Source organism: Antechinus flavipes, chromosome 1 (genome assembly GCF_016432865.1).
Source record: "Antechinus flavipes isolate AdamAnt ecotype Samford, QLD, Australia chromosome 1, AdamAnt_v2, whole genome shotgun sequence".
NCBI classification, from domain to species: domain Eukaryota; kingdom Metazoa; phylum Chordata; class Mammalia; order Dasyuromorphia; family Dasyuridae; genus Antechinus; species Antechinus flavipes.
Window position 1 is genome coordinate 696829871 of NC_067398.1, and position 22826 is coordinate 696852696.

At 50.1% G+C, this 22826-nt stretch overlaps 1 protein-coding gene across 1 annotated transcript in view; it reads left to right on the top strand.

Annotated features, from left to right (window-relative positions):
- Positions 1 to 22826, top strand: part of ACAD10 (acyl-CoA dehydrogenase family member 10) — a 39051-nt gene that overhangs the window by 15210 nt on the left and 1015 nt on the right. The window contains exons 8-21 of the mRNA XM_051972797.1: positions 2447 to 2594; positions 5751 to 5819; positions 6305 to 6486; positions 9055 to 9205; positions 12261 to 12406; positions 13228 to 13401; positions 15525 to 15925; positions 18244 to 18384; positions 18755 to 18892; positions 18975 to 19065; positions 19491 to 19649; positions 21054 to 21226; positions 22120 to 22263; positions 22725 to 22802. Of these exons, the coding sequence (XP_051828757.1) occupies positions 2447 to 2594; positions 5751 to 5819; positions 6305 to 6486; positions 9055 to 9205; positions 12261 to 12406; positions 13228 to 13401; positions 15525 to 15925; positions 18244 to 18384; positions 18755 to 18892; positions 18975 to 19065; positions 19491 to 19649; positions 21054 to 21226; positions 22120 to 22263; positions 22725 to 22802 (2195 nt within the window). The remainder of the gene's footprint in view (positions 1 to 2446; positions 2595 to 5750; positions 5820 to 6304; positions 6487 to 9054; positions 9206 to 12260; positions 12407 to 13227; positions 13402 to 15524; positions 15926 to 18243; positions 18385 to 18754; positions 18893 to 18974; positions 19066 to 19490; positions 19650 to 21053; positions 21227 to 22119; positions 22264 to 22724; positions 22803 to 22826) is intronic.

Here is a 22826-nt window from a genome sequence, read left to right on the forward strand (position 1 = left end):
AAGTTTTCCTGGTTCTGCTCACTTTACTTTATGTTAAAGTCTTCCTAGGTGGTTTTTTTTTTTTTGTTTGTTTTTTAGGTTACAAAGATTTGCTCTTTTATTTTATGAGCAAATAACAAGGGGAAAGACAATTTCTTATAATTAAGCAGGAAGAGGAAGCCATTAAAGGGAAGACCCCATGAGGTGGGAGAGAATACTCTATAATGGCTAATCCTAAAAAAGATTTAGCAAAGCTCTCCATCATGAGCAGATCTTTTATAAGGGAAATATTACTTCAGGGGTTTGACACCATGACTTGGAAAGTCTCAGGGAAGGAGGGGAAATAAAGGCAAGAGGAAGGATGTATATTGACATGTTGGAACTGTCTTTGTAGAATAGTTTACTCTCTATCTGCTAGACTGCTTTCCTTCACCTTTTTTTTTCAGTAATTCTCTTGATATTCTTGGCCTTTTGTTCCTCCAGATGAATTTTGTTGTTAATTTTTCTAGCCCCAAAGAATTATTTGGTTTGATTGGTTTGGCACTGAACTAATAAATTAATTTAATGAGTGTTATCTTAATTGCAATAGGCTCAGCCTACTCATGAACAATTAATATTTCTCTAATTGTTTAGATGTGTCTTTATTCTTGTGAAGTGTTTTATAATCATCTTTATGTAGTTCATGGGTGTGTCTTAGCAGGCAGATATCCAAGTATTTTATACTTTCTGCAGTTATTTTAAATGGAAATTGTTTGTTTTGCTGAGGCAATTGGGGTTAAGTGACTTGCCCAGGGTTACACAGCCAGGAAGTGTTAAGGGTCTGAGACCAGATTTGAACTCAGGTCCTCCTGACTTCAGGGCTGCTGCTCTATTCACTGCACCAACTGGCTGCCCCGCTTCTATTGATTCTGGCCAGTGTCCAGATTTCAGCCTGCAAAAGCCAGATCTGGATTCTGGATGCCAGTTAGGGCCATACAAGGGAATGTCACTGGGATAACCCACTGACAGAGGAAATGACATTTTCTGTATTAGCAAAACTAGTAGGTTGCCTCTCTCAGTACCCACTTATTAAAAAGAGCTTGGTAGGACATGTGGTAAAAAAACAACCCTTTCATCTGCAGACCAAGAAGGTCCTATTTTTAGCAATATGTGAAACCATTGTTGCAGATGAATAGAAATATGAGCTTGCCTTCTTTGGAAAAGGGCTTCAAAGACTGATATAGTGCAACACCACTCAAAGAAATTATGGAAGTGCCAGTCTAATGCCCTTAACCGTAGCCATAACTAGATCAGGAAAAAACTTACAGTTTTTCAGCAAGAAAAAACAACTGATTTTATCTCCTGTCTTTGACCAACTCATTTTTTTTCTTTTTAAAAATATTTTTTAATTTTTTCCCAATTACATGTTAAAATAATTTAAGCACTTTTTTTTCTTTTGCTGAAGCAATTGGGGTTAAATGATTTGCCCAGGGTCACACAGTTAGGACGTGTTAAGTGTCTGAGACCAGATTTGAACTTGGTTCCTCCTGACTTCAGGGCTGATGCTTTATCCACTGAGCCACTTAACTGTCCATAATTTCCAATTCTTAACCACCACAAAAAGAGCTGCTAATTTTTTTTTTTTCTTTTTCTAAAAATGTCTTTGGGACACAGACTAGCAGTGGTATTGCTAGATCAGAGACCACGCACAGTTATGTAGCTCTACGGCCATAGTTCCAAATTATTCTCCAGAATGGTCGGAGCAGTTCACAACTCTACCAACTGTACATAAATGTCCCAGTTTTCCACATTTCCTGCAACATTTATCATTATCTTTTCCTGTCATCTTAGCCAATCTGATGAGTGTGAGGTGGTAACTCAGAGTTGCTTAAATTTGCATTTCATTATTAATTAGTGATTAGCATTTTTTCACATAATTAGAAATAGCTTTGATTTCTTCTTCTGAAATATGACTTTAGCATCCAGTTAGCAAGAATAACTTATTATTCTATGAGGGTATCCTCCCCCATCCTAGCACCAGCAGAGCAACAGTTTCTCCACTAGGCCCCGGCTTGCTCCCTCCCAGCCTCAGTGTCCAGGACTCTTATCCAAGATCTCTATCTTATCTTATCCTGGATCTCTGTCCCCTCCCCCCTGGGTTATTGTGTAATGACTGCTATGGTTTCTCTCACTCAACTTCTGTTAAAAGTTTCCTGCCGCTGCCACTCTGATTTTCTAGCTATGGCTCTGACCCCTAATCCATGCTGGCTCTGACCCTGCTCTCTCAGGACCAGTCCCGTTAACACTCGATTGCCCACAAATACCATGGAGAGGCTGGAGGGAATGGGGTCTCTTCTCTGCCTTCAGCATCATTCCAGCGTGTGACTTAGAAATGCCTTTTTTCTCTGTGGGAAATAGTCTCTTCTGGGTAAAATTGGAAAGAAAGGACATTTTGTCTTTTTCTCAACCACTTTTTTGAATTTTGTAGTTTCGAGTCCCATGAAAGTCCTGCAGTTTAGCCACGGGCAGTCCAATCCAACTTACTCCATCAAGTTGGCCAATCACCACTTGGTCCTGAGGAAGAAGCCACCAGGAAAACTCCTTCCCTCTGCCCATGCCGTGGAGAGGGAATTCAGGTACTTCTGCAGGGCGGCACATCTGGGAAGGGGCCGTACGCTGACCGCGGCCCCGGCCGACCAGTCACAATTCTAGAGAAATGCCTTGGAAACTGAACAAAATATGAGGGTAAATTGGAGATATTTCCAGTCACTTGGGGCTTTATTCTGCATCTCATTTCTTCTGCTTAATCTGTTAGCATTACTGTAAAGGAACAGAAGGCTGGGAGCAGCTGGACTTCGCCAGCAGAGCTGGGGGAGGAGAGCGTCCCATTATTCGTATACAAATTATGATCATCTGTTTCTCTCTTTAATTCCTTCCGTGCTTCCCTCTTAAGCCATCTTGGACTGTTTGATTTACAGTGCATCCTGTGTAGGAGAGTGTCTATCCACTTCAAAACAATGTTTTGTCAATAGTCAATAAACATTTATCTGGCAGGTCCCATATAACAAGCATCTAGTCAGTTAGCAAAAAGAAGGTCAATTCCTGCCCTCAAGGAACTTCCAATCTGTTTGGGGAGAAAACTGAAAAGGCGGGGACGAGCTGAAAGGGGGCAGGATGGAAACATTAGTGAAGACCACCATGAGTGCAGCCAGTGAGAAACAAGGAGCTGCAAGTGTTTAGGAAAAGAGAGAGGAAGGAGCCTTCTCAGCCTGGACCTCGTGTTCCGTGAGGCAGAAAGGCTGCCCACAGCAAGAAGTACAGGGATGGCAGCCCTCATTATTTGCTCACCTTCTTTCTCAACTTTTTGTTGACATATTGCATCATAAAATGGATTCAAATCCATGCTTCATTGCATAGAGAAAGCCTTTATTTGCAAAAGTGAGCTGAAAATAAATATATTTTAAAATTGAAACGTTGGAAGGCAAAAAGGATTATTGTTTGTCTCAACTACAGAACGAGGAACATTTCTCCCCTCTCCCATTATTCACAAGTTTCCCTTAAGAAACATGGTTTTTCTTGATGCTTTTTGCCTTTATGAAAAATCCCTCCTCTTTCCTCCAAATTGTTCTACAGAAGAACATTAAGCAAAAACATATCCTGATTGCCTCTGGTGATAGAAGACGTTCTGATTGCCAGGAAGCAGTCACAAGGCACCCTCCTCTGGGGCCTCCCTGGGTTTTTTAGTTACTTAGATTTCCTTGAGCCAAGTTTTTATAATAGTCACTGTGACTGTGTTCTTTGGGTCCTCTTGGTTCTGATTATTTTGATCCCTTTTGTAAAAAATCTCCCCCAGATTCTCTGAATTGCTCATACTTGTTATTTCTTACTGTCCATTAATATCACATTATATTAAAGTCACAGTATTTTCCATTGTTCTCTAATTATTGGACACTCACTTTGTTTCCAGCTCTTTATTTCTACAAAAGATGCTTCTATGAACATTACTTACTGGACCTTTTTCTTTCCTAACTTCCTTGGGGATTTTCATTATCTCCCTCAGGCTGCTCTCCAGTCATTTTCTCCAGGTCCCTCCTCGGCTACTAGGGCCTTCCCTTTGAGATTTCCTTTCATTTTCATTCTGTAGATCTTACAGGAATCTAGCCTTCCCCATTAGAAAGAGAGCTCTCTGTGTCCAGGGACTAGGTTTTTACCTTCCTTTCTCTAACTAGAGCTTTGCACAGCTCCTGGCTGATGGTGTTTAATGGAAGCTGTTGACTGACAATTCCCCTTCTTTCTTACTTAAAAAAAAATTATTATTTCTCTTGAGATTTGTTTCTTCAAATAAACATTTTTTCCAGTGAGGTATTTTATATTTTCTTACGTTTTTTCATTCTTTTAAGTTTGTTTGACTGATTCTTATTGACTGGCTAGCTTTTCATTTGCCCATTTCTAGTTTTTAATGTTGGTGATTTTCTTCAGTTAAGTTTTTGCATCTCTTTTTCCATTTGATTAATTCTATTTTTCAAGGCATTGTTTTTTTTAGTGGATTTTTATTTTGCATTTGGCTGATTGTTTTTTTTTTAAGGAATTGATTTCAGTAGTAGATTTTTATTTTTATTTTTTGCATTTGGCCAATTGTATTTTTTAAGGAATTGTTTTCTTCATGGAGTTTTATTTTTATTTTTAATTTTTTTTGCATTTGGCCCATTGCATTTTTTTAAGGAATTATTTTGTTCAGTCAATTTTTGTCCCTCCTTTTCCAAACTGGTGACTCTCACATACTTGTCGTTTCTTTCCTCAATTTTTTTTCTACCTCTCTTATTTACCTTTTAGAATCCTTTATGAACATTTCTAAGGAGGCTCTTTGGGCTTGAGACCAGTGCATGTCACCCTTTCAGATTTCCCATGTGGGTATTTTGTCCTCATCTGAGTTGGTGTTTTGTCCTTCCCTGTCACCACAGTAACTTTCTTTAATTCTTTTTTATTTCTTGCTCATTTTCTGTCTGTCTTTCTTTTTTCCTACTTTAAGAGCGAGCTCTGGGGTACAAGGGATGCTGCCCAAGCTGCTTGTGCAGCTTTAAACCTTGGCTTTGAGCACAGGGGGCCCTTTGTGTTTGGGCTGTGCTGGGAGCAGGGGGTTGCCCTACCTGCTCTCTGCAGAAAACAACCTGATTTCCCTGGATTGGTAAATTGCCTTCTGAGCTAGGGCTGGAAGCTGCCCTGCTGGTCTGCTGTGCTACAGAACCAGGACTGAGGATCTCAAATATTAAATAAGAATATTATTATTCTATTAATAATATTAACAAGCAACAATAATATCATTAGGTTGATAATATTATTAATAGCAATAATATTAAATAATAAATATTAAAAATCACGAGAGTGTCTAGTTGAGTGTGTGCATATGTGCATGTATGAGATAATTTATTAGGGAGGAAAGGAGAAAAAAAAAGGGAGAGCTAGACAAAGAAAGAGAGAAGGGAGGGAGAAAAAGGAGCCAGAGAGGGAGAGAGGAGTAGGGGAGGGAAGGATGGAGGAAGAGACAGAAATGAACAGCCTTCAAGGCCCCAGTACTAGAGCCGCGAGCGTATTTAGACCTGAACTCGCCCATTGTGGGTTGGTTGTGCCTTGGATTCTTCCACATTAAGATAAAAGGCCCGTGTTAAAGGATCTGTAGCTGACCTTACTCTTCCTTTGCCTGTTGATGCGTTTTGGGGTACGTGTATCCTTGGCTCAGCAGGGGACCCCCTTGGTCTGGCCGGCCCGACATCTTGCCCTTTTTGTGCTTCCAGGATAATAAAGGCCCTCCGTGACGCTGGAGTTCCTGTCCCCAAAGTTCTTGATCTCTGTGAGGATTCCAGGTAATTTGGGGACTCCCCCCAGGGCTGCGCTCCCAGAATGGCGCAGTTCCACAATTTGCTGAGTAAGGATAAGGAAAATGGAGGCGAGAAGGAGGAAGGCCAGCCAGGAGCCCCCTCCCAGTAGTGAGATAGGAGGGAAACCTTTCATTCTCCCGTGAGCAGGAAACAGTCGCATGTACAATTGTCTAAGTTAGACGCTCTTGATTATCCATCCGGGGCCGATTTTCTGCATGGCTCGCTCATTAGCTGGACGGGATTCTTGTGGCCCCACTTGGGGGTGAGCGGCCCACTGGTGGCGGGGGCTTGTCCCGGGGCACACGAGACGTGTAGGTAGTCCATTCACAAAGCCCTCCTTGAAGTCTCTTGGCCGGTTCCTTCACGGGCTGGAGGGGGGTCCCACGGAAGGAGCGGAGCCGCCCAGCCAGGTCTGGGCCTCCTGGTGCCCTTAGTGGGCCTGGCTGAGCATGGCGTCTGTGCCCCCGCAGTGTCATCGGCACGCCGTTCTACCTGATGGAGTACTGCCCCGGGCAGATCTACAAGGAGGCCTCGCTTCCAGGCCTGGAGCCCAGCCGGAGGAAGGCCGTCTACACTGCCATGAACCAGGTGCTGTGCCAGCTTCACCGTGTGGACGTTGAGGCGGCGGGTCTGGGAGACTACGGGAAGCACGGTGAGGGGCGCGCTGTACTGCTGCCGGGGACGCTGCTCCGCCCTGCTGTCGGGGGCCGGGAGGCTAACGGGCTCATCACTCACTCTAAGTGTACCCTACTAGGGAAGCCTTGCCTGGCTGTCTGTCCCCTGCCGTGATTGGCCATGGAGCCTCTGGGATGGGGGTCCAGTTCTGGGGGCACCCCGAGGGCCGTGGTGGCAGGGGCCGGGTGGGCGAAGGGCTACAAGAGAGCCACAAGGCTCTGCTGAAGACACAGGGGTCTTAGGTTAAAGATCCAGGAAAGAAAATGGGGTCATCTTCACAGGTGTAAAGGGCCTTCGTCCCAAAGTGGCGTGGGCCCGCTCTTCTTAGCTCTAGAAACAAGAACTGGAAGCCCCGGGCGGGGGTATTTAGAGACAGCCTTGGGTCTCAGGGAAGGCTTGCGCCCTGAAGTGGGCAAGGGGGCCTCTGGAGGTGCCGAGTTTCCATCCCACTGAATGTCCTGAAATCATCCCTCTTGATCATTTGGGAAGCCCTAGCATCAAACATCAAAGCCCCAGAGAGGAGTGCAGAGAAGTGATTCCTGCTGGCTCAGCTAATCCTAGAGGTGCATTTTTTTTTTTAATTAGAGCTTTTTATTTACAAGATGCTTACATGGGTAATTTTTCAGCATTGATGATTATAAAACCTTTTGTTCCAATTTTTCCCCTCCTTCTAGAGGCACATTTAAAAAAATAATTGATGAGCATCAAAAAGCTGATGGATATTTCATTTGTAACAAAAAGTTGAATTGAGAATCCTTGGTTCTTTCTGAGAAAATTTGTCTGTAGGTGTCTGGGCTCCATGTTTGAGGCAGGTGGCAGCCAGAGCCAGGAGTCACTCAGGGTCGTCATGGGTCTGGGAAAGAGGGCTGGGTTTGGCGTTAATTATGGTTTGGGATGAGTCAGGGTGGGGTTGGATGGTTGGCCCCAAGTATTGTGACAGTCAGGAGGGCAGCACCTGTGGAGGGCAGAGGCCAGTCTGCTCCACCAGGTAAGGGAGAGCTCCCAGCAGAGGGTGACTGGGACACTGGAGAGCCCCAGAGACCACAATTATTCTTGAAGTTTTTGAGAGCCAACCAGGGCCAGTACCCTGCTCAGCAAACATTTCTTTTTATTTCTTTTTTTAAAACTAAAGCTTTTTATTTTCAAAACATATGCATGGATAATTTTTCAACATTGATCCTTCCATAGCCTTTTGTTCCAAATTTTCTCATCCTCCCCACCCCCTGCCCTAGATGGCAGATCATCCAATATATGTTATACATATTATTGTTATATATGTTATATATATAACATATGTTAAAATATATGTTAAATACAATATATGTGAACACATTTGTACCATCATCTTGTTGCACAAGAAAGATCAGATCAAAAAGGAAAGAAAATGAATAAGAAAACAAAATGCAAACAAACAAAAAAGAGTGAGAATGCTATGTTGTGATCCACACTCAGTTCCCATAGTCCTCTCCCTGGGTGTAGATGGCTTTCTTCATCACTGAACAATTGGAACTGGCCTGAATCATCTCATGTTGAAGAGAGCCACGTCCATCAGAATTGATCATCGTATAATCTTGTTGCCATGTATAATGATCTCCTGGTCCTGCTCATTTCACTTAGCATCAGTTCGTGTAAGTCTCTCCAGGTCTTTCTGAAATCATTCTTCGGCAAACATTTCTTCCTTTTTTGGTTCATGATGAAGCTCATGCAATCACAGAATATCAGAGGTGGAATCTCAGTAGCTCTGGAACTCAATTTGTCCCTGACTAAGAATCCCTTCCATAGTATCTGAAACCTGATCATCCACATTGCTTGAAGACCTCACCCCCTTTGGTTTTGAAGAGTTGAAGGGGGAGCAAAATGTAACTCCTCAACCCTTATGAATTGGATTTCTTCACCAGAACCAAGTAAATCAGGTTTTCTGGCCTGATTGGGAGCACCTAAGGGGCGTTCCCATCCTAGAAAGCCTCATAGCTGCTTTCCTCTTCAATAAGGTAAACTTAACTAAGGGAACAGGAGTAGTTGACCTCCTAGACCTAGATTTTTATTTTTCTATCATTCCAGGAATAGCATGAAAATCAAATGAGTTAATATTGATGAGTAAAAATGTTTTGAGAAGACACAAACAAGTGTGTAAATGGAAGATACTGGTATTAATTATGTCTTTGTTTTCTTTATAGATAATCAGTCTAACCTCCGGGGGCCTTTTCCTCCTAGCATCAGAACTGACCTTTACAGCTTAAAATACAACTTTATTTATATCTATTGATCATTCTCAAATAAGATTACAAGCTCCTTCATGGATTAATTTCCTTTTTTTCTTTCTTTCTTTTTTTTTTTTGCTGAGGCAATTGGGGTTAAGGGACTTGCCCAGGGTCACACAGCTAGGAAGTGTTAAGTGTCTGAGGTTGGATTTGAACTCAGCTCCTTCTGACTTCAGGGCTGATGCTTTATCCACTGCACCACCGAGCTACTCCTATGGATTAATTTTCAAGACTTTGGAAGTCTTTGGTGTAGCTCACCTGTGTTTTAAACATTTGTGTTTTAGGGGACTATGTTCAACGCCAGGTTCAAACCTGGACCAAGCAGTACCGGGCCACAGAAACCAGCACAATCCCAGCCATGGAGAGGCTCATCGAATGGCTTCCACAGCACCTACCCAAGGCTCAGAAGACAACGGTGGTGCATGGAGATTTCAGGTAGAAACTGGTGACAAAGCAGGAAGAGATTTTTTTTTTAATTAAAGCTTTTTATTTTCAAAACATAAGCATATATGTATAAAAGAATCACACATGTTTAACATATATTGGATCACTTGCCATCTAGGGGAGGAGTGGGTGGAAGGGAGGGGAAAAAATTAGAACATAAGGTTTTGTAAGGGTTAATGTTGAAAATTATCCACATATATATTTTAAAAATAAAAAGCTTTAATTAAAAACAACATGCATGTCTAATTTTTTTTATTGTAGCTTTTTATTTACAAGATATCTGCATGGGTAATTTTTCAGCATTGACAATTGCAAAACCTTTTGTTCCAATTTTTCCCCTCCTTCCCCCCACTCCCTCCCCCAGAAGGCAGTTTGACCAATACATGTTAAATATGTTAGAGTAAAGTTAAATACAGTATATGTATAGCATGTATCATTTTTCAACACTAACCCTTGCAAAATCTTGTAATTTTCCCTCCTTTCCCCTTCCCCCCTCCCCTAGATGGCAAGTGATGCAATATATGTTAAACAGGCATGATTCTTCTGTACATATTTCTATAATTATCGTGAGCAGCAAGAGATTTTAAAGTGAGAAAGCTTCCTGATTAGCCGAAGGCCCTTTGTGTGCCCACGGGCAGTCTTCCCTGGTGGCTTGGATCCAGGTTGTAGTTAGGAAGTGCTCATGTTCACATGATCAGTCCCAGCCCCCCAGCCCATTTGTCCAAGCAGGAAGGGGAAGAAGTGGACCTCAAACTCCTAGACCTAAAGATCAGTTAGTGACCGAGCAGGTTCTCATTGTGCATTATGGAAACCAGCGAAATAGAGCCAGAACAACTTGCTTAGGCCTTTAATGTGTGGTCAGTCTGTAGCGCAGCCAGGATGGCCTGGCATCTAGCCTGTGCTTCTGGCTTGATCCTGTCTTGCTCTGGAACCAACTAATTGCACCTTTGATTGGTTTTAATGTTTTTCCACTTCACATAAGCACTTAGGAAGCCTCTCAGACACTAAGTGATCTGTACCTTGGCCAAACTATAATCTCTCTAATTATTTTAACCCTTCTCTACCTTAGAGAACTGAGAAAAAGCACTTTGTTGAGCAAGTTTTATTTCTAAAAAATAGTGTTTTGAAGCTAGAATTTGCATGCATTTGAAATCAGTCTTTTCTTTCCTACTGTACCAAGTGAAATTCCTTCCCCCCACCCTTTCCGTGAGGGCATTGCCTCGTGGCCTCCCAGAATGATTTGTTCTGAGGGTCATCTGAGCTGCCAAGGCTTTGGGCTTGTCTGGCTGGCTCAGTGGGCACGTGATGCCGCTGGCCTTTGGTGGAGGTCTGGGGCTCCCCTGCGCAGGGTCTGACAGACCTCTCTTAATCTGGCTGGAAAGACAAAGATTGTTTTTTGGGCTTGGTGTGTCTGGTCCTTAGGTGGGGTGTCTGAGGTTGGACGCCTTCCTCTTTACCCTTTCACTATTTATCCCAAGGCCTCTAGACTAGGAGATTAGAGTATATTTGAAACCCACTTCACCAGGCCATTGACCAGGAAACCAATGGTGCTGTGGCCTTCATTTTCCCATAATTGCTGGCTTGGACTAGACTCGCCTTCCCATCATTCAGGAACACAGGTGACCAGTACATGTTATTAAAATCAAAGCTTCTCTGGAAACCACTGGCCTTGCCCACTCATTCCATGTCCTGGAGTGATGTAGCCATTGCACAGGCCATGAGATCATGGTCTAGGATAGACAGAGATATGATAGACCATATCGTAGACAAGGCAAAAAACTTTTTTCTGTTCACTTTTGTCTTTTTTTTTTTTTTTTTTGGCAGAGGCAGTTGGGGTTAAGTGACTTGCCCAGGGTCACAGAGCCAGGGAGTGTTAAATGTTTGAGGTCAGATTTGAATTCGGGTCCTCCTGACTTCAGGGCTGGGCTCTCTCCACTGTGCCACCCAACTGCCCCTTTCAATTTTGTCTTTAATGAAATTCCTATATTTAAAACCTAGAATATAGAACTGAAAGGGTTTTTTTTTTAAATAATAGCTTTTTATTTTCAAAATCCATGCAAAGATAATCTTCAACATTCATCCTTGCAAAACCTTATGTTTCAATTTTTTCTCCTTTCCTTTCTCCCCTCCCCTCCCCTAGACAGCAACCAATCTAATTTATGGAATTGATTTATTTGCTGAGGCAATTGGCGTTAAGTGACTTGCCCGGGGTCACACAGCTAGGACATGCTAAGTGTCTGAGATCAGATTTGAACTCAGGTCCTCCTGACTTTAGGGCTGGTGTTCTATCCACTGTACCAAGTAACTGTCCCAATCCAATATATGTTAAACATGTTCAATTCCTCTCTATATATTTACACATTTATCTTACTGAACAAAAAAAATCAGATCAAAAAGGGGAAAAATGAGAAAGAAAGCAAAAAGCAGCAAACAGCATCAAAAAAGGTAAAAATACTCTATTGTGGCCCTCATTCAAGCCCCTCAGTGCTCTCTCTGGGGATCATAATCCTGAAGCCATCAGTCCTGCCCCCTCCTCTTATAAATGAGGAAACCGGCCCAGGGAGATTCAGTGGCTTGCCCAGGCCTCTCAGCAGGAGAAAGGCAGGATGCTGGTACTTTTCCCACAGTTCTGTGCTGCCTTCTAGTAGTATTCCTAAAAATAATTTAGTGGGGAAAGCACCAGACTGGTCACCAGCACTAAAAGGCGTGGGATTAGTGATGACAATGACATCCACAATCCCTCGCTCTCACCACTCACGAGGGAGGTCTGGGACAAACCATCTCCTCTCTTGCGTCTGACCTTCCCCATCTGCAAAATGAAGTAGCTGAACTTAACAGTTTGTAGATAATTTAAATAATGAAAATAAAAAAGCTGGTCCTTCTGACTCTCAAATTCTGGGGCTCTAGAGCATCCTTAAAGTTTTTCAGAAATAGCGGACACAGGGTAGCCCTTTGAATATCAGTTTGGCGCTTGTCTAGCAGTTTACACAGTTCTGTTGTATTTGTGCTGTGTTTACACGAGGCTATTTCTTCAATCTTTCTGTAGGCTAGACAACCTGATCTTTCATCCAGAAAAGGCCGAGGTGCTCGCCATCCTGGACTGGGAGCTGTCCACCTTGGGCGATCCTCTCTCCGATGTGGCCTATAACTGCATGGCTCACTATTTGCCATCTGATTTTCCTCTCATAAAAGGTAAGAGCTGCCGTGACAGGGGATCAGAAAGCTTCCACTGCCCTTGGAGGCGGGGAATGGCCTCCACTTTGGCAGGAAGGGCTGTGGGAAGGCAGCTCAGGCCATCCGGGAGGGAAGAGTGGGGTATGGGTGGGCAAACGTAGACTATGCAGAATAGCATTAAAATATCCAGATCTGTTTTCAGTCTTTGATTGTCCGAGGGGAAGATAGCGAAAAATTTTAACTGTGTCCCCAGTAGACTGACTGTAAGCTCTTGGTGGTGCTTCACTTTTGCCTTTGTAGCCCTAACACTTAACACAGTACATAATAAGCACTTAATAGATGCTGATCAATTGACTGATTGATTGATTTATAACAAACTTCCCTCTTATTTTGTGAAATCTCCATTTTAAGAAGATTTCTAACAAATAGACAAGGCAAAGAACTGTGAAGTCACATGTGCCAGTCCCTCGGATACTGACCACAAGATAGAGGAGAACTCAGAATTTGGGCCTTCCCAGCCAGCTTCAATTTAGCTGAACCTTTAGGAGCCAATTTGGGAATGATAGTGAAATAATATGTGAATTCCTTAAGGGAACTTCAGAGCAGGTTTCCAGGGAGCAAACCAATCCAGAGAATCGTGGGGCCATGGGATGCTAGATTTAGGTCTGAGAAAGACCTTGGATACCATTGGGTCCAACCCTCTCCTTTTACACCTGAAGAAACCGAGGCAGAAGAAGGCTCAGAAAATTCTCCCCGCTCTTTCATGGTGCCTCAGGGCAGTCTCGGGGGCGTGATGGCCCTGGCTGTTGAGTAACAAACTGTACTTTTTCTTCTTTCAGGCTTGAGTGATTTGGATGTTACTCAGCTAGGAATCCCTACTGCCGAGGAGTATTTCAAAATGTATTGCCGTCAAATGGAGATCCCGGTGGCTGAAAACTGGAACTTCTACATGGCCTTCTCCTTCTTCCGAGTGGCCGCCATCCTGCAAGGGGTCTACAAACGCTCTCTCGAAGGTACCCAGAGCACACTGCTGGGTGTGAAGCAGGAAAATGGGCAGTGATCTCCGGGAGTCTGTCAGCGCTGGGGACGCCAGGACCATGGGGCCAGGCCCTGGGTCCCAGGGGAGCCCCCAGCGGTCTGGGGGAGGAGTCCTAAGAGCAGGAATGCACCGCCCACTCTTGGCTCTAAAAACAAGCTCTTTCCTCCTAAGGAACCAGAGAGGGGAGGAAAGAAAATGACTGCTGAGCATTCACTGCCTCAGCTTTAGCCTAATGGAAAAGTTCTTTTGCTGGGAGTGTCCCTCAGTGACTTCCTCTAAGCATTAGTATTGTTGCCCACGTTGGCAGGCGCCGTCTCTGGATTCACATTCATCCCTCTAGCGTGCTCACCTGCACCTATGGATTTTTGTGCAGGGTCAGTGGATAAAATACTGGCCCAGTCATTTAACCCTAGTCTCAGTTTCCTCATCTGTAAATGGGGACAGTACTAGCACCTGGCTGACAGCGTGTGGTGTTTGCAGAGTGCTCTCTGGGCCCCACAATTAGCCTGACGGAGTAGAGGGGGGCATTTTCATGTCCTTAGAGGAAAAGAAAAGAAAATCAGGTTTGGAAGAGTCCCGAGGACCCCTGATTCCCTCTAGATGTTTTTAAAGGATTCTCTCTTGGACTCTGTGGTCTGTTCCAGAGTCCCTTGTAACCCGGGAAAACTTCATCTTCCCCCTTGGGCTTAGGGAATAGAGCAGGTCCTTGGGCTCCCTTTCCAGCTGTAGAGCTGAGCCATGATTGGTCATCTAACCTCCCTAGGCCCTCATCTGTAAAATGGGATGATTGGACTAGATCTCTGGTTAGCAATATTCTTTCATCATCATTGATATTACAGTTATCAGAGCCTCCTTGAACCTCCATTTCCCAGCAAAGGGCTTGGACTAGATGAGCTCTGAAGGCCCTCTCTGCTCCAGACCCTCATCCCAGCTTTCTTCATTACAAAAGTCTTTGATCTTTGCAGACAATGACCCAGTGAAAGAGCCCGTCTGAGTAGCCAGTGTCCATCCTGGATGGCATGGCTGCACAGATAAATGAGAGAGAGAGACAGACAGACAGACAGAGAGAAAGAGACAGACAGACAGACAGACAGAGAGAGAGACAGACAGACAGAGAGAAAGAGAGAGTCTGGGTGTATGCACATCTGACCCCCCCAGATTCAGCTCCTCCATCAGCTTTTGCTGAGTGATTCTGGGGGACATCAGGCCTTCCAGCTTTGCAGGGCGGGGAGATTTAGCACATGTGCTCCCCACTCCCCCTCAAAGACCACTTTGGGGAAAATCCCTCCAACAGTAGGGACAGTAGCCATCCGTCAGTGCCTTCTGAAGCCCCAGCTTCGGCCGTGCAGGGATCAGAATTGATTGGAGTAAGAACAATGGGCTAGAGAGAGTGACTTATTAAGATGGGAGTCTGAGAGGTCTGAAAAAGGGAGGGACCTAATTACAGAGCAACTTTAAGAGGCTCCTCCTTGCCCTCTGCTCGAATAAGACTGGATTTGAGAATTAGGTCTTTTCCTTAGCTGGATCAAGGGTGTCCCGATATTGATCTAGAAAGGAAGTGAATCCTCCAAGTGCAGGAAGATTTCAGTGATTTTTGGAGAATGTGGCTTCCTGCTGAGGAGCTGCAGGATTCTGCTCCTAACCCAGAGCTGCAGAAATAATGTTAGTGCAGCCAAGAACTCTAGAAGAACTAGCCATGGGAGGAGATCAATGAACTTAGGAAGGAAGACACAATCTCTTTAGGGTGCGTGGCCCTGGCCAGACACAGGGGAGTGGGGGGATCCGAGAGGAAGGGAGGCCATTCTGGGGGTGTCCTAGAGCACCTGGCCTGAGCTACCTCCAGTCACTCAGTCACTCAGCAGCTCTGGAACCCGGGGCTAGTCACTTAACCTGTTTTGCCTCAGTTTCCTCATCTGTAAAATGAGCTGGAGAAGGGAAGAAGATCCCTCAAAAGGGATCCTAGAGTCAGACACGACTGGGATGGCTCAACACCGCCCACAGTAATGGCCAGCTGAAGCAGACGGGGGGATGACCCTGCTGGAGTCAGTGGAGGAGTGGTTTGGGATCCCTAACCCTTTTTGTCTTGATTTTGGTCAGGTCAGTCGAGTTCAGCAGCTGCAGAGCAAAGTGGGAAGCTGGTTGAGTTCATGTCTAACCTGGCGTGGGACTTTGCTGTCAAGGAAGGGTTTCGGATTTTCAAAGGGCTGCCGACCCCAAGGCTGTCGACAAGAGCCTACGGTCTGTGGGCCTCCCGGAGGCCGCCGCTCCTCCCGGGCGGAACGAGATCTCTGGCCACCGCTTCCCAGGCGCCTCAGGCCGCTGGCCCCAAAGGGGTCCTGATTATCTCTCCGGAGGGCCTCCCAGAACCGGTCCGGGAGCTCCATGGCAGGCTGGAGAGATTCATAGAAACCCACGTGTATCCCATTGAACAAGACCTGAGGAATCACCAGATGTCCGAGGCCAGGTGGACGCCGGCTCCACAAATCGAAAAGCTCAAGGTAAATAGGTCTCCTTAAGACCCACCTCCTGCCACAATGGTGCGGAATAGTAAAACATCACTTTTGTGTTCAAGAAAGTTGTGTTTGCTGCTCCGTTATTTTAATTCGCAAATGTAATTTCCCCCCATCCCTATCCAGAGAGCCATTCCTTCAGAAGGTAAAGAAAAAAGAAGAAAAGGAGTTAAAACTAACTTTTCTCCCGGGGCCACTCTTCTTACCCAGGGTTCACTCTGGTGGTTTTGCTCTTCACTTCGTTCTGCTTGTGTTGCCCTGGCCCTGTTCATTTGGCTCTGCGTCAGTTCTCACACCCGGAATTCTTGGGGCATCTTTCCTTGTGGGTGGTACTTCTTCTTGTGCCCCCCGGCCCGGCCGTCCCCAGCCCCCCGCGTCTGTGTGGGCCCCACGGATATTTTAGTGCACATGGGAGCTCTCGTTCGGCTTGAATTTCCACAGTGGGCACATGGCTAGCAGCTGAATCACGGCGTCTTCTAGTCAGGTTTTTTAAAGCATAATTCCAAATTGTTTTCCAGCATGAAAAGTCTGAGCTTCCGCTGAATCCAGATGTTCAGCGCCTCTAGCACTTCTGCTCTTTTGGCCGTGCCTGATGTTGAACACCAACAGAATGGTTTCCAGTGATACTAGAGACATTAAATTAACTTGAATCTTTTTCTCTGTGTCTCTGCCTTCCCTTCTTTTCCTCCTTCTCTTTTTCTCTGCCTCTTTCACACTCTCCCTTTCTCCTTTTTTTCTCTCCCTGTCTCTCCCCCTCCCTCGTTTTTTCTGTTCTCTGTTTTTCTCTTTTCTTCTTGCTCCTCCTCTTCCCCTTCTCTGCTCTTTCCTCCCTTTTGTTCTCCCTTTCTTCTCTGTCTCTCTGTCCTCCCTCTTTTTTCTTTCTTCTGTCACTGTCTTTTTTCTTCTTGCTCTCCCTCTTCCCCTTCTCTGTTCTTTCCTCCCTCTGGTTCTCCCTCTCTCCTCTCTGTCTCTCTCTGTCCCTCCCTCTCTTTTTCTCTCTTCTTGCTTTCCTTCCTCCCCTTTCTCTGTTCTTTCCTCCCTCTGGTTCTCCCTCTCTCCTGTCTCTTTCTCCCTCCCTCCCTTTTTCTCTCTGTCTCTCCTCCATCTCTGTTTCTGTCTCTCCTTCCCTCTGGTTCTCCCTGTCTGTCTCTCTCATCCTCCCTCTGTCTCTTTTTCTGTCTCTCTATCTCATCTGATAGTTGAGAGACCAAGGCCCAGGGCCTCAAGCTTCTTGCCTTGTCCATCCTTTTGCAGTGGCTTGGATTGCAGGTGGCAGGATCAGCTGCTTGTTTGTCCCTGGACCTCCTCCCACCAGTGCTGGAGAAGCCTGGGAATGATCTTGAGGAGCTGCTGTAGCTGGTGGGGACAGGACCGCAGCTGGCCCCTCCCCCCACTGGCCCATCCCCAAAGGCTCGGCGGCTCCGCTGGCGGAGATGGATCTTCAGGCCACATTAAGATATCGGGAGGATTTGGGTGGATTAAACAAGGAGCATTTGCCAAGTGCTGGAGGCAGGGAAGGGAGGCAGGGCTTGCCTCGGTTTATACAGGGCTTTGGAGTCTTCCAAGTTGACAGAAGTCAAGCCTTCTGTTTGTTAGTCCCCCAAAGGGGCCTGGGCGGGCTCTGTGGAAGGTCCCGGGGGGGCACCAATTGTGGAAGGTCCCGGGGGGCGCGATGGGAGATTCTAAGGGGGATGCCAGGGAAGGTCCATGAGGGGCACCAAGTATGGAAGGTCCTGAGGGGGATGTCAGGGAAGGTCCCAGGGGGATGCTGAGGAAGGTCCCAGAGGAGGCACCAAATATGGAAGGTCCTGGGGGGGATGCCAGGGAAGGTCCCGGGGTGGGGGGCTGTAGAAGATCCTGAGGGGGATGCCAGGGAAGGTCCCAGGCAGACTTAAAACGGGCACTTGGTACCTCACTCCTCCAAACAGGCGCCCTCCCCCATTTCTCTCTTACCTTCCTCAGCTGCCTGCCCACTTTGCCTGGCAGTGTTGGCTCAGGTCCCCAGTCCCCCTTGGCCCACTCTACCGGGGCCAGCTACGGCAAACTGCAGTGAAGGGAAAGTCTCGCTGGGAAGGGGCGCTGGGCAAGTGCTGGGTAAAGGCTGCCCTCTCCTTCTCGAGGTCCGGGCCCTCCTCCGTCCTGCTGCTAATCATTACCTGGAGCCCCCTTTGCTTCCTGGGGATGCAGGCGTCGGGCGGCCGGACGATGAGCTCAGGCAGGATTTGTCGTCGCCCTCTGCCCCGTTTCCTTGGATGGGGGTCTCTCATGGGCTGTCAGTCCCTGATGTTTGTGCCCCTTCTGCGCAGGAGAAAGCCAGGTCTGAAGGGCTCTGGAACCTCTTCCTGCCGCTCGAGACCGACCCCGAGCGCAAGTACGGCGCGGGCCTGACCAACCTGGAATACGCGCACCTGTGCGAGCTCATGGGCAAGTCCCTGCCCGCCCCAGAGGTACCTCAGCCAGCAGCCGTTAAGCTCCCACTGTGTGCCCTGGGGCACAAAAGGGGCAGAAGGCCCTCGCCGCCCCAGGGAGCTCGCGGTTCTGTGTGGGAGGTGACTGGGGAGTCGGGCGGGAAGGGGGCGGCCGGGGAGGGAGGGCCAGAGCACTGACCTGGGGGTGAGCGGGAGCCCCAAGGTTGGGTAGGGCTGACGGGGTCAGGCCTGCTCTGTAGTTAAACACCTTGGTGGCCAAAGGGGGGAGGGGGAGAGAAGGGGCAGAGCCACCGTCTGCTGGCTGCCCGCTGCTCTCCGAGGGAAGGAGACCCAGCCGCCTCTGCCCGGGAAGGGCCGTGGCCGTCACCGGCCGGCTTCCCGTCGGCAGATCTTTAACTGCTCCGCCCCGGACACGGGAAACATGGAGCTGCTGGTGAGGTACGGGACCGAGCAGCAGAAGACCCGGTGGCTGCTGCCCCTGCTGGACGGGAAGATCCGCTCGTGCTTCGCCATGACCGAGCCCCAGGTGCGGAGCGGGCGCCCCCTCCCCCGAGCCAGGGCCCCCATCTGGCCCCCGGCCCGGGCGAACCCGCGTCTGCTCCTTGTAGGTCGCTTCATCGGACGCCACCAATATCGAGTCTTCCATCAGGGAGGAGCGCGGGGGCTACGTCATAAACGGCCACAAGTGGTGGATATCAGGTACCTTTCCAGAAGGGCTGCCCTAGAAGGGCCCGAGCCCTGGTCGGGAGAAAGCAGGGGCCTCAGAGCCCTCTGCGGGAGCCCCGGGGGCACCTCTGCCCCCACAGAGGAATGGCTCGCTCAGCAGGCCCAGAGCCAGAGCCCTTTCCCTAGCGCAGACTCCGAGGCCCTTCCTCCTGCCGCTGATCTCCTCCCTCCCGCGGACCAGGAAGCCTGGGCCCGGCCCCCTGCCCCCCAAGCCCGGGGCTCCACAGCCCGCTCTGCCCCTTGGGCCCTCCCTGCGGCCCCTCTGGGGAAACCCCCGGGGTCCGTCCCTCGCCGACAGAGGGGCCGGCCCGGGGCCGCGCGGTCTGGCCGGGCTGTTTGTGCCCTGCTTGTGGCACGGAGCCGGGATGGACTCGGGCTGCCGCCCCCTCTCCCGGCAGGAATCCTGGATCCCCGGTGCCAGCTCTGCGTGTTTATGGGAAAAACAGACCCACGCGCCCCGCGCCATCAGCAGCAGTCCGTCCTGCTGGTGCCCATGGAGACCCCGGGCATCAGGGTCATCAGGCCGCTGAGCGTCTATGGGCTGGAGGACCCTCCAGGTAGGGGCAGGCGCCTGCAGGGGTCCGGCCCAGAGACGGCTTCGGGGCTTCCCAGGCTGCTGGCGGCACCGTGGCTGGGGGGGGGTAGGGGTCCTGGCAGTGGTGCTTAGAGCTCCGGGCCTCGGGGACGGCCCCCCGTGAGACCTGCCAGACTAGGGAGAAGGAGGCACCCCCTGCCTGGGCTGGGACCCTGACCGCCGGGGGCGCCACGGCACACAGAGCCCTCCGCCCGGCCTGGGCTCTCTCCAGCCTCAGAGCTTCCCAGCTGGTGATGTCAGCGAGCCCCTCCCCCCGTCTGCCTCAGTTTCCCCCACTGTAAAATGGAGGAGGGAATGACAACTTCTCCAGGATCCCTGGCCAGGGGACAACCCCAAGGGGATCGTGGGTCACAAGGGCCTGCACCAGAATTCTAGAGATGATCATCATCTGTGCCAGTGTTCTTGTCGCCGTCACGCTGGCGTCATCATCGCTGTGGTTGTCATGAGTAATGACTGTTTGGGCCCCATCACAACCATCACCCCTGACATCACCCCTGACATCACCCCTGACATCACCACTGACATCACCCCTGACATCACCCCTGACATCACCCCTGACATCACCCCTGACATCACCCCTGACATCACCCCTGACATCACCGACATCACCCCTGACATCACCACTGTCACCCCTGACATCACCAATATCACCACCGACATCACCGACATCACCACCGTCGCGGTTGCTTTTCCCATCACCACTAGTGACTTCACCGTCACGGTTGTCATGAGGAGTGACCGTTTCTCCCCTTCACCATCACCGCCATCCTCCTTTTCCCCAGGGGTTCTCTATGGAATTCACACGTACAGCCCCCCTTTCAGTCTGATCTCGGGTGGATTTCTTAGGGTCACTCAGGGACTCCCTTCTCCACGAGAGGGGTCTGCCTCCGAGGGGACCCCCCAGGAAGGCCCCGGGGCACCACTCATGGCTTCCAGAGCTCCGTGTGGAGACTCGTGCCCCTCAGTGCTTGGGTGGTGCGGCTGAGCTGGCCATTTTCCCGCCTTCCTGGGCCGTCTCTGCTCTCGGAGGCTCTCCCGGCAGGTCAGGCCCCTCTCTCCAGGTGCCTCGGCAGCGACCGCTTGGTGCTGGGTAGCTACGGGCAGGGCAGTTCTCCCCGCGGCCTCAGTTTCCTCATTTGAAAGGTGAAGGGGTCAGATCTGGTCCCTTCTATCCCAAGTCTGCTCGCGGGGGCCTCTGATGGTACCCAGACACCGCCGCCCCCTTCAGCCCCGTCTCAGTTTGGGGCGTGAGCCCCTCCCTGAGGCGGCCAAAGCCAGACAGAAAGCGGGGGGACGGAGCACGAGAATCGTGTCCCGCTGCGGGCTCCGCCCGGGGGCCTGACGGGGCTCGCTTCCCCCTCCGCAGGAGGCCACGGGGAGGTCCTGTTCGAGAACGTGCAGGTGCCTAAAGACCACCTGGTCCTGGGCCCCGGCCGCGGCTTTGAGATCGCGCAGGGCAGGCTCGGCCCGGGCAGGATCCACCACTGCATGCGCCTGATCGGGTACTCGGAGAGAACGCTGGCCCTCATGAAGGAGCGGGTGAGTGGGCGCCGCTGCCTGCGAATTAGTGGGGGAGGCGGGGAGACCCTCCCCGGGGAAAGCAGGAGGGTTCCAGGCTCAGCTGCCCCCTGGATGCCAGGCTTAAGGCAGAGGGACAGGCCCCATCCCCCTCCCTTTCTGCCCCATCGGCCCCGAGCCCCAGGAAGGCCGTGCGGCCCTTGTCCCAGCGCCCGGGGCGGGCGGCCCTCTCCCAGACGCCCCCCTCCCCACACACACCATCGGGCCGGGAGGCAGGGACCGCAAGTTCCTCCTTCACTGCCTGTGGGAGCCTGAAGCCAAAGGGTGAGCTCTTAGTCAAGCCCGGAGCTCTTTACCGGGGCGGCCTGGGCCTCAGGGATGAGGCGGAGACCAGGGAGCCCTTTCTGAGAGTCTGTGCAAAGTGGGTGTCCAACGTCTGGCTCCCCCCACCCCCGGCTGCTGCCCCGCCCCCCCAACCTCCTCCCGCAACCTCCCCCCACAGTCCCCCCTCCTCCCACAGCCCCCCCCAGCCTCCTCCCGCAGCCTCCCCCCCATTGTCTCCCCCGCAGCCTCCCCCCCATTGTCTCCCCCGCAGCCTCCCCCCCATTGTCTCCCCCACAGCCTCCCCCCCATTGTCTCCCCCGCAGCCTCCCCCCCATTGTCTCCCCCACAGCTTCCCCCCCATTGTCCCCCCTGCAGCCTCCCCCCCATTGTCTCCCCCACAGCCTCCCCCCCATTGTCTCCCCCTGCAGCCTCCCCCCCATTGTCTCCCCCTACAGCCTCCTCCTGCAGCCTCCCCCCGCAGCCCCTCCCTCCTCAACCTCCCCCCGACAGCCTCCTCACCCCCACCCCCCACTTCCTCCTCGCCCTCTGTCCCCCCGAGCCTCCCTTCAGGCTTCATTCCGGGGTCGCAGGTGAAGTCCCGAGTGGCCTTCGGGAAGCCGCTGGTGGAGCAGGGGACGATCCTGGCCGACATCGCCAAGTCGCGGGCCGACATCGACCAGGCCAGGCTGCTGGTGCTGAAAGCCGCGCACCTCATGGACGTGGCGGGGAACAAGGTGCGCGCTCCCGCAGGGGGGCCCGAGCCTCAGGGTGACGCGGGGGCCGGGGGGATCCACCTCGGGAAGCCCTCTGACCTCAGAGCTTCGGGGAGACTCCTGGAGTTTGTAGGGGCACTTGGGCACAGAAAGGCCCCGTTCACCCATATCAGGAGGGAGCGTGGTTAGTCAGCAGTGGTCCCCAAAAGCTCTGGGGGTCTCGGAGGACCCCAAGCTCCACATGAGTCAGTGTGGTGATGGGTGGCTAAGAAGGGGGCACATTGCCAGGGGCCCCGCAGGGGAAGGAGAGCCCGCCATCCCCCGCCTTTGTCCGACCGCCCTCGTGGCCGTAGGGAGCCCCAGAAAGGCCATCCCGCCCCTCCCTGCCCGGGTCTGACGCTTCTAGTTGCGCCGCTCCGCTTTCCAAGGTTCTGCCTCCCGGGCGCTCACGCTCCACCCTCCGCTTCCTTTGGTTTGTCCAGGCAGCCGCTTTAGACATCGCCATGATCAAAATGGTGGCTCCCACCATGGCCCTGCGAGTGATTGACCGCGCCATTCAGGCGAGTGTGGGTGCGGGGATGGAT